The sequence below is a fragment of the Australozyma saopauloensis genome, chromosome 5 (assembly GCF_035610405.1).
Source record: "Australozyma saopauloensis chromosome 5, complete sequence".
Taxonomy (NCBI): domain Eukaryota; kingdom Fungi; phylum Ascomycota; class Pichiomycetes; order Serinales; family Metschnikowiaceae; genus Australozyma; species Australozyma saopauloensis.
This window is the reverse complement of record NC_086135.1, coordinates 1,342,950-1,354,077: the sequence shown is the minus strand read 5'-3', so window position 1 is coordinate 1,354,077 and position 11,128 is coordinate 1,342,950. Positions and strand designations below refer to the sequence as shown.

Genomic DNA, 11,128 nt, shown 5'->3' with positions numbered 1-11,128 from the left:
TCATTATCTATATCTCATCATTTTTCACTCGCGTCTCTATTTGCCCTTATCTAAGCCATCTCCCCACACCTTCTCCACCAATTGCTACACCGCCTACCTCACAGCTAACGACAATGTCCGATAAAAGCAAAAATACCCCAGACATGTCGCTTCTGGAGTCCGCACAGAAGATTAAGGATGAGAAACATATCGATTTTACCCTGGGATCTGTCGAGGAATACAAGTTTTATCCAGACAGCCCCAAGAACCACAAACACAAGTATGAATGGGCAAATAAGATGCCATCCAAGTTCTACGACCCATGTGAGGAAAGTAGACAAGCATCCATTGCTTGTGTCTTGCGTAATCAGGTCGATAAAACTGTTTGTCAGGACTTCTTTGATGCCTACAGAGAATGCACCAGAGACTTCTTTGCAAAGAAGAAAAAGGATAGACAAGAGGGCAGAGGTGGTTGGGGATTTTGGTAGGTTGGTTTTATGTTTGTGATCATAGATACTTTTTCCATTCTTTGCTCATTATCGTCTTTGACTTATTCCTAATTGTTTGCTCAAGCAATAGAGTAATTGCCACACAAGCTATCCCTGTTGGAGGCTGTGGATGCACCAGCTTCTCGGCGCCAAAATCCTTGTAGATTTGTTGGCACTCCAGCTGCCTCTGGATCTTTAAGCTTTATGTTCCCCCATTGGGACTGGTTCAATATCGCAGCAGCACTAGATCTGAAGTCTGGCAGATGGTATTCACGCCAACATTGCTTTAATACTTCCATCATTCGGTAATCGAACATTGGCCTCGTATTGTGAATGTGCAACTCTCCAGTTTTGCGATTCACAGAGCAAACAAAAACCACTTTCCGAGCAGCAGCACTGTCATCGGATGTTCCAGCTTCACTGTACATTTCGTGGAAGAATTTCTGTTGTTCTTTGTCATGGATGTGGGCCAATATGTCTGTAAATAGATGATCCATGACCTTGAAGGCATCTAGTTGCAATGTAAATAGCACGTAGTTCAATTGCACATTGATAAGATTTTTCTTCTCCGTAACGACCATGTTGCAAAATTCTTCAGCTAGTTTTTTGTCCCATGAACTGAGAATTCCGGATTTGTGGGCTCTATCCCTTCCTCTCAACTCACTCTTGAGATGTTCGTAGGGAAGTTCGGTGTCTTTAATGAATCCGTAAGTCTCCATGAACTCATGAACTCTTTTCTTCAAAGTTTCGGCGAAGTTGGTGTTTATGGCGTCGTTATTTCCCAGTTTCTTAGCAAAGCGGAGGTAGCGATCCACATTGACCAATGTCTCATAGAACTTTGCCTCTGCAAAATTGAAGAACGGCCTGATCTTAAGCCATTGAGATAATTCAAATTCAACATCTAGCAGTGGGTTCTCGTGAACCGTGCTGGGCGTTTTGGCATCGGGATAGATCTTCAGGAGAAATCTGAAGTCGTGATCTTTAAAATCTAGAATGTTTCCAGATACTTCTATCTTGAGAGAGCTTGTGATGTCAACTAAGTCATTACTTGTGAGTGTTGCTGCAGAAGTATCTAAAGCTTCACAAATGATGGAGAGTCTTTTTTGAATTAGAACTTGCGAGTCTTTCATTGCCAAGAATTCGGAACCGCCGAGAAACAGGAGAAACAGAATCATATTTTTAATTGCTGAACAAGCATTGTCTCTCTCATTGAACAGTATGATGCCATGAATTTGTTTCTTGTCAAAATCAACTCGCGAAAGACGGAGGTCCATGTTAAGAGGTGTATTCGAATCTTCCACACAAGGAATGTAGAAAGAAGCGCCGTCAGATACGTAGGAGCAGAAAAAGCCGTTCATGATACGATCTTTGTCTGTAGATGGGACGAATCGCTCTTCAATTGCAAGTCCCGAGCCAAGTAAAGTGTCTGCTCTGGTAGAGTTTTGGGTCGGCATTTTTTCACGAGTTTGAACCTTTCTCTTCTTTTTTCTGCTTTCTTTGAGCTCGGCAGAGGCTCTTTTAAGATTATTGCAAGGGGCAGGAATGTCAGAGTGAGCTAAGGGGACGAGTTTACGGAGCCCAGAGCTATTCTGCTTTGCTCTCTGTTTCAAAAACTTGGCGAGTTTCTTATCCAAGTTCCCAGTGTTCTTCCCAAAGGGCAAGGTGATGGTTTGCGGAGCTTTGAAGCTGACAAGACTGGTTGAAAAGGGAATCTTGTTTCGGTAAATGCGTGGCTTGCTTATGGATCGAAGAAGTTTGGAGTAATGAAGATGTAACTCTGCAATCCTTTCAGTGGATACATGCTCCAGGTGCGGTTGTCGTTTGTGTCTGATGGCGTTCTGACGAAATAGTGGGACAGCATTATCTCGGGGAGAGTCAAGACTTGCAGCGGACGAACGCCTATTCGGAGCTGCCACACTCAAAATGAACCCATCCGCATTGATCAACTCCACGAAATAATTCGGGGGTAGCTCCTGAGAATCTGCCAAAGCGCTTATGACACTTGTCAAGGGCGGCGAGTGAACACTGGCAACCGAAGAAGACGAGGCCCGAGAAATACGCACAGGCGGCCCACCCGCGAAGCTCGCGTAGCTGGAATACGAGTAGCGCCTAGGATCCAGTGGCGTTGACCTGCTCAACCTCACCCGTTCCAACAGGTCCCGAAAGATGGAAGGAGGTAGCAGAGCCGCATTTGCCGACACGTCACCCGGGCCCAACACTGGATCTGTACGTTCGAATGCGCTGGAAAGTACGCTGAGCCCAGACACACCCGAGGTCAACCCCGGCACGGTACTAGCAGTACTGTCGCCGCGAGAATCGTCATCACCTACAACACCAGACGAAGTATCATCTACATATAAAGCCAGCAAAGAGTTCCGCACCGCAGGAAGGCGCACGGATAACCGAGGGCTTCTCTGGAAGGAAAGGCTTTCCGGGATTTCAGGGTCTGACTCGACCAAGTACTCGAGCGAGCTGGTGGTTTGGTCCAGATCATTTTCGTCAGACAGCGACGACAGGTCCAGCCGAGGATCGTAGGCGTCATTATACGGATCCGGGGCGAAATTTTGCGTTGATTGGGGCATCTTCACGATTATAGTATGTGAGAATGACCACGGATGACAAGGCACAATTGGCGAGCGAAGGAAATTTCGGTTGCCAAAACGAGTATGCAAATGATCAATTGAAGTTTCTTTTGTCGAAGTGTTTCTGTTGAGGAGTGTTTGGTTGATTTATCGATGAATGATCTGCAACTAGTGAAATTTATTAGCAGTGGTGCACGATACCGATAAGATAAAAGGTGGTCTGGTAGGGGTAGTGGGTTGCGATAAGAAAATAGGCAGGGAAAGGGAGTTTGGGCGGAGATTTGTTTTTATTGGATGTGATTTCGGTGGCATTTTATTTTTTAAATTTTTTTGTGTTGCTTCCTTTGCTCTTCTGTATTTTCCTGGGCATTCAGTGAAACCAAGGACTTGTGGGAGTCGAGGTCATAGATGGAATAGGTGGAAAAAGCTACAAAATTTGTGGATTTATTATATATTTTTACATTCTGAAAATTTATGGTGAATGGCGGTGCCGTTGTGAGAAGATACGGCAAGCGGAGTACATCTTGTGAGTAGAAATTAGAGGATATTGTAAGACCTGCGGCTGTCCATTTCTGGCAGGAATTGTTGTAGAACAGTAGGATAGAGTCGTATGAGAATTTTCGATTGATCATTGTGAGAAGACATTGTAAACTATGAGCAGAAACTGTCAATAGAAACCGTTAGTAAAACTGTATTCAGATATTGTAAGCAAAGTTTGTGAAAGTTTATTCTAGGTTGGGAAAAGATTCCGTACGTAGAAGCAGTAAAGATTAAAGTTCAAGTTGATATTTTAAGCCGAGCCGGTTAGAAGAAAATGCATCTAAAACCTGCGGCATAAACTCGTTTCCAGGATTCGTAACTAGAAATTGTAACAAGAGCTTGTATCTGAGTTTGAAACTAAAGCTTGAAACTAGAATCTGCTAGTAGAGCTTGCAACAGAAAGTTTATCTAGAAATCTCGAGGAACTCTCTTCACTAGAGCTCTTGAGTATCCATTTAAACAAGACTGTTTTCATAAAGTTTGTGAAGATAGTAGCAAATGTATGTAGATAACGCTAGAACAGATTGCAGTCAACTCGCACCATTCATCAGCAGTGCACGATGTTCAAATAATATACTCAAATTACCAAACCCTAAAATCGCAACGACGAACATCCTTTGTGTCGATGTGTTTGTGAATGGTGAATAACTAACACCAACCCTGGCGGCACCCCGAACCATACCCAAATCCTCCCAAAAGGATAAAATCTGCACATAAACAACAAAATCCTATCAAATATCTTTCAAAAAGTCCCGGAGCCAGATTCCATCTCAACCGTTCACCTCCGTGCGACTGATGTCATAACTTCATATCCACATTGCGCGATAAGTCCTGTGGCTCGGAATTACTAAGTCGGGTGAAATGAGTCGGAAATACAACAAAGGTCGAGATTAAACTTTAGATTGGACAACAAGAAAGCTGAATCTTTGAGAATAAATTCAATCCTGATCTAGAAATTCCGGTTTTAGTATTTGCTCGTTGGTTGTTTTCGTTTTCGTTTCTGGGGGGTGTACCTTCGGTCTCTGCAGGAATTTGCAGCCACTATCCACAATTTCACAATCTAGCGATCTGCTGCTCTGGCTCGGTTCCACAGTGAGAATCCCGAACCCTCATCACGAATATGAAGTTTTAATAATTATCTACAGGCCCTATCACCTGGGTTGCTTATAAATAAGAGACACAAATGCTCCTGGTTTTCAATTTTCACCACTAGAAGTGATATCTGAACAGGATGGGATACGTTAGCGTCCAAAAAACAAAAGTTGAGGTTTCAAACAAGCCGTCAAATGACTCGGACAGCTTGACTAAAAAGTCTGACAACGTCAACGTCAACGTTGACTATTACCTGAGCTCAGATGTAGAAAGTCAAGATTCATCAGCTCCAAATCCCTTCAAGGATCCTACCGTTGCCCAATACTATCGGAAGCTCTACGAGGCGTCTGAGTATGAGTGTCGCGCTGCTTTCGACCCCGAGTTCGATTGGACGCCTGAAGAAGAGAAGAAGCTTATCAGAAAGCTCGACTGGCGCGTGGCTTTCACTGCTTGTTTCATGTTTGTTGGGTTGCAGGTCGATCGTGGAAACTTGGCACAGGCTGTTGCTGACAATCTTTTGCATGACTTGAAGCTTAACACAAACGACTACAACTTGGGCAACACCTTGTTCTTGGTGTCCTTTTTGTTGGCCGAAATTCCCTCGCAATTGTTATCGAAGGCCGTTGGTCCTGACCGCTTTGTCCCATTCCAAATCATCTCATGGAGTGTTGTCGCCATTTGCCAAGGTGCCATGACTAACAAGGTAGGCTTCTATGTGTGCAGAGTCCTTATTGGTTTGTTGGAGGGTGGCTTTATTGCCGATTTGGTGTTGTGGCTCTCATACTTCTACACATCTAAGGAGTTGCCTATCAGACTCTCTTTCTTCTGGACCTCCTTATCTCTTACGCAGATTGCGACCTCCTTGCTTGCTTTCGGCATTTTACGTATGCGCGGAATTGGCGGACTTGCGGGTTGGAGATGGCTCTTCATTATTGAGGGTATCATCACTCTCCTCATTGGTGTTTGGTCTATCTACGCAATGGTACCTTCGGCATTGCAAACAAAGACAAAACTCAATCCTAAAGGCTGGTTCACCGAAAGAGAAGAGAAGATTGTGGTGAATAGAGTATTGAGAGACGATCCATCAAAGGGTGACATGAACAATAGACAGCCCTTGACTTTAAAACAAGTGTGGAGATCATTGTGCGACTATGATTTGTGGCCGGTCTATATCATTGGTTTGGTAGCATATGTCCCTACCGCCACCATTCAGCCCTATATGACACTCACAATGAAGTCATTGGGATTCTCGACCTTCACGGTTAATTTGTTATTCATCCCACAAGCGGTCGGCCATATCATCACGTTGTTGTTGGTAACTTGGGTGTCAGAGAGATTAAATGAGAGATCTTTGGTTTCCCTTTCTCTTCCACTTTTTACGATTCCGGGAATGGCCGCCGTCCGCTTCTGGCCAGGAAGCATGAAACAGCCGTGGCCAACATTTGCTCTTGTCACTATCGTTCTTTCGGCACCATACATCCATGCTATATGTGTGTCGTGGGTCTCTAGAAACTCCAACTCGATCAGATCGAGATCAATTAGTTCCGCGGTGTACAATATGTGCGTTCAAATCGGAAGCATATATTCGGCAAACATCTACAGAAAAGACGATAAGCCTCTTTATAAGCGCGGAAACTCTGTTCTTTTTGCATTCTCCATCCTTATTGTACCCGTCCTTCTCCTGGTCAAAGCGTACTATGTTTGGAGAAACAACAAAAAAGCGGGAAAATGGAATGCTATGACTGTTGAAGAGCAGGAGAATTATATTCTCAACACCACTGATCAAGGAAACAAGCGCTTGGACTTTAGATTCGACCATTAGATCCATATTTATTCAGTTTTAATTTCCATCAATACATAGAAGTTTGAAACTCATTTGATTTCACTATTAGCGAAAATTTCATCGAGCAAAGCAATGAATGCCAAGTTTATTTTCATGTCGGATAGGATTATGTCATTGAGGTTTGCCACATGAAAAGTGCGATAGGATTGGCATAGCTGTGCCGCAGGGAAGAGCGACAGGAAGAAGAGTTGGCGGCAACAGCAGCAAAAACAGCCTTTAGATTCTCGATACTGAGAATAGTGGTGGTCACAGTTTCTCCGGTCTTGTCAATTCCAACGCATCTGTAGGTACCAGTATTCCACCATTCATTCCTAGCGTGTTGAACTGGCGCTTGCAAATTTTATGAAAAGTCCACAGTCCATCAATCCAAAAACTGAATGTCCCTTCAAAAATTGTCCCTTCAAAAATGCCCCTGAGTCTAGACCCAAACGCACCCTCCCTGTCTCATGTAACCACACTGTCAAAAAGGTACACTAACAAATAGATCAGTCCTCTGCAGGTACCGGGACATTCTAGGCACCGTTCACAGCGGCGAGTTCTTGTCGAAACCACAACAAATCACACCCCCAGATATCGCCATCCCAACATGGCCTCCCAGATGACTTTTCCCAACTCCACCGAAATTTCCACGTCCCGTATTAGCTTCTGTAAACGTCTCCGTCACCAGGCCGCAGAGTGTATACAGAACTAAAGCCGTTCTTCGGCCTGCAGCTAGAGCCTCCAAACCGTTGGTCAGGCTGCGGCACCTCATCGCCGCCGAAACGAACGAAACGACAAACAAAAACATATCGGTGGCTTTCAAACACACCGCAGAGACGAGATATCGCATCAGTATACACAAAGCGAGAAGGTCACCCACCAATTCCACCACATTCGTGTTCAACCGCAGTCCTGCAGGAACGGTGGCCTAGACGCTCGTGCAGCCAACAGCCAGCATTCTGTGGCCCAATTTGGACGGGCAAAACGGCTAAAACGTCAAGATGAGACAGCAAAAAGGGATTGTAATCGGTGAAAAAAAGCAGAGAACCAGTAGAATTTTTGTAGAATACTTTGTTGGCTATAGAATTTTGTCCTTGGCCATTTTCAGTGCCGAATTTCTCCCATTGCATCGGACCTTCCAGCTGGTGGCTTGATGCATCATTTAGGCGCCTCGCCGATAATAGATAGCTGGTCGAAAAACACTGTAGTTGAAACAAAAACCAACCGGAAAAAAAATCAACACTTCCTAGAGTAAAGTAGGTGATATTTCGGCAGTGCTATATCGCACACCGCCCTTCTTCAACCCTTTTCACACCTTTTACCTCTCCGTTGCCTCTTCGCTGCCTCTTCGCTGCCTCCACACAATACACCTTCACACTCACTATCGGTCTTTTCCTGGAAAACCCCCGACTTCGACCACGTACACCGCTCAGATTCTCGCAGCGCCCACCACAACCGCCCGCGCCCGTGTGTTTAATATTCGTACTCCTTTGGCCTGCTCAAATATCTGCCCGCCGAGTCGTAGTATCCTTCCTAGTGTCAGTTGCACTCTTTGCAGAACATACCAGTCGCCCACGTATAAATACGGGTCCATCTCGCTCCTTGCAATTTCTGCCATCCAGCCCCGTGATTGCTGTCTTTCCTTTACTCTCTGCTGCCAGCGTTTGTGAGTTCTGCTAGCGTTATCTGACTAATCCTATCTCTTAATACCCCCCGCAAGACAGCAACGTCACAATCCAAATGTCTGTGCCCAACACCGTGTATGTGTGTATAAAGCAATTCAACGCCCGTTTGGGAGACGAGTTGAGCCTAAAGGTCGGCGACAAGATCGAGGTCTTGGCCGACGACTCCGAGTACAACGACGGCTGGTACATGGGCCGTGAGCTCACCACCGGGGCCGTGGGATTGTTTCCCAAGACTTTCACCAAGGTGTTTGTCCAGTCCGATAAGCCCGGCTTGTTGCGGTCCCGGTCGCGCCGAGTGTTGACCAACGGCAGCAATGCCTCCACCGCCTCGGTCAATGTGAGTGCGCAGAGCGCCAACACCTCTTCCACGCCACACGTAGATGTCCACCTGACGCTCGACGAGATAAACAAGGCGCTCGACGAGTTCCACGTCTCGAATAACAGCCAGGCAGACACCACTGGCTCCAGCAACGGCCACCAGCGCAACGTCTCCAACTCGCTGATTTTAACACAGGACTTGAATCCTTTGAAAGTCGTCGATTGGACTCCTAAACAGGTCTCTTCCTACTTCGCGATCGTGCTTGGTTTCGACATGGACATCGCAGGCAAGTTTGCCCGCCACAAAATCACAGGAAAGATTCTTCTCCAGCTCAACTTGGAGCTTCTAAAAGAATTGGAGATCGAGTCGTTCGGCACCAGATTCGAAATAAACAGGGAAATCGACAACTTGAGACAAATCGGCGGTCGCGTGGACTCCCACAAGCAGTCAAGAGAGCCCAGCAAGGCCGAACCTGCTGCGACGGATAATGACCATGACCAATCGTCTTCTCGTGCATCTCCGCCCTACAACAACTCCGATGAAGAGCCCCACACAAATGCAACCAGTGCGCAGAGTAGTGGCACCAAAGATGCTAGAAAAACATCCGAACCATACCTCCTTCCATCTGCTCATCTAAAAGGTGTGGAAGAGAAATTGTCTCACTCAAGAAATTCATCTGGACTTGATAAAGGCTCTCTTGGCCACCAAAGAACAAAATCTCAATCTATGGAGAACCTTAGACTGCCCTCTCTTCAGAAAACCCCAAGACCCGAGAGCCCGTTGGCTGGAACTTTTATGTCCCCACGCAAGGCACCTCAGCCACCTACCACAAGTCCTTTGAATACTGATTTCCGTTTTGGTGGCTCGCCGTTGACTCCTCAAACCAATTTTAATCCATCGAACAGTCCTTACGTGACTAGAACCATTGCTGCTTCAACCCATAATATCAGTCGCCCTGCTTCCTCGATCTACGAAAACACTGTCATGTCACATAGTAGGGTATCATCCGTCAACAAGGATCATCATCGCAGACATTCATCTGTGTTCCTGTTTATGTCTGGCAACAATGACGAAATGTCTCAAGATAAGTACCAGAGAACATTCAAGAACCCTGTGACACCTAAAAAGGAAAGCGTCTCTCTGAGGCCAAATTTGAAACTCGAAACAAAAAATACAGATAGCGACGAAGCGGTTGATATCGACGATGCCAATTTCTCGCCAAAGAAGTCTTTGTCAATGTCTGAGTCTAAAAGCGAAGATAAGGATGCAATGGGACCTCGAAAATTGAAGAGTTTGCGCTCTGTCTCAACTCAAAATTTCCGGAACCTCACAGGACTGAAGAAACTGAAGACCTCTGCATTTACAGAGGGAATCCGAGAGATAAACCCAGACGATGCCATCAAGACTTCAAATTATAGTGGATGGATGTCCAAAAAGTCGGGTGGAACCCTCGGATGGAGATCAAGATATTTCACGCTTCATGGAACAAGATTGTCGTACTTCACCTCATTAAGAGATAGAAAGGAGAAAGGTCTTATCGACATCACCGCACACAAAGTGATTCCAGTCAGTACTGAGAGTGAAATCAATCCAAACGACAAATACGTTGCGATTTATGCTTCGCTGACAGGCTTTGGCCGTTACTGTTTCAAGTTAGTTCCTCCAGCACCGGGATTCAAAAAGGGTCTCACATTCACCCAGCCAAAGACTCATTTCTTTGCTGTCGAGACACAAGAGGAAATGCGCGGATGGATGAAGGCACTCATGACCGCCACTATTGATATTGACGACTCTGTTCCAGTCGTCAGTAGTTGTAACACACCAACCGTGACTTTGGCAAAAGCGCAAGAATTACTTGCCAAAGCCCGTGAAGAGACAAAATTGAAGGATGAAACCTTGAGAGCTAAGGGCTTTGGTATTTTGTCTGAAGAATCCTCGAATTTGTACAATGAAAGCGCCACCTCAGAGGAATCCTCTCCCATTGTGAGATCTTTGGACGAATCCACCATTTCGTCCGCCACCAATCCACTCAAGCTCACCATCGATACTCTGTTCAAGCCGCTGAAAGGTCCAGCAACACCTCGCGCGACGCTGAACACCAGTGGCTTTGCTTCCCCTTACCTCCTTGCTTCAGGCTTACTTTCGCCCAAGCAAAATAGCACTCCGACGTTCGCTAATGCAAGTTCTAATGGTAGCACACCACAGCCGGTAACCAGACTCGACTACTTCTCGCCCGAAAACCCCTCCACGTCCAGTGACACCCACCTTGAAGTGGATGAGCAGCCTAGATCGCCAGCTCCTGGTCTGGAATTGGCATCGCGGAGCCTCAGTGCAATCAAGAAGAAAGCAGGTGATAAAATGATGGCCTACACCAGCGACGGGTCATTTGTAATCAAATCAAAGAAAAAGTAAGGGATTCTATGGCAATTGAGTCAAGTTCCGAGTTATTCGGCAATCTTGCGACAAATCGAATATGTGTATTACAATCTACGATGGTTTCATCACTCAAAAATATTGTACAAAGTAGTCACACCAAACCACCATTCGTGGCATAAAAAATTAAATAAAATGGTACCGATAACTCTCTTCTTCTTTCTCTTTTGTTTCTTATTTTTTTCATA

General features: G+C 45.5%; 4 protein-coding genes across 4 annotated transcripts; 3 read left to right on the top strand and 1 right to left on the bottom strand.

Moving 5' to 3' along the window:
• Positions 1-113: 113 nt before the first annotated feature.
• Positions 114-467, top strand: PUMCH_004490 (uncharacterized protein; the record flags this gene model as incomplete). Its single annotated transcript, XM_063023425.1, has 1 exon — positions 114-467. One exon carries the CDS (start codon positions 114-116, stop codon positions 465-467), a length of 354 nt encoding a protein of 117 aa, XP_062879495.1.
• An 80-nt stretch (positions 468-547) lies between these two features.
• On the bottom strand, positions 548-3,049 carry PUMCH_004489 (uncharacterized protein; the record flags this gene model as incomplete). Its single annotated transcript, XM_063023424.1, has 1 exon — positions 548-3,049. The coding sequence occupies one exon, from the start codon at positions 3,047-3,049 to the stop codon at positions 548-550; it is 2,502 nt and encodes an 833-aa protein (XP_062879494.1).
• A 1,771-nt stretch (positions 3,050-4,820) lies between these two features.
• Positions 4,821-6,503, top strand: PUMCH_004488 (uncharacterized protein; the record flags this gene model as incomplete). Its single annotated transcript, XM_063023423.1, has 1 exon — positions 4,821-6,503. The coding sequence occupies one exon, from the start codon at positions 4,821-4,823 to the stop codon at positions 6,501-6,503; it is 1,683 nt and encodes a 560-aa protein (XP_062879493.1).
• A 1,740-nt stretch (positions 6,504-8,243) lies between these two features.
• Positions 8,244-10,919, top strand: PUMCH_004487 (uncharacterized protein; the record flags this gene model as incomplete). The annotated part of the gene is made up of 1 exon (XM_063023422.1): positions 8,244-10,919. The coding sequence occupies one exon, from the start codon at positions 8,244-8,246 to the stop codon at positions 10,917-10,919; it is 2,676 nt and encodes an 891-aa protein (XP_062879492.1).
• Positions 10,920-11,128: the final 209 nt, after the last annotated feature.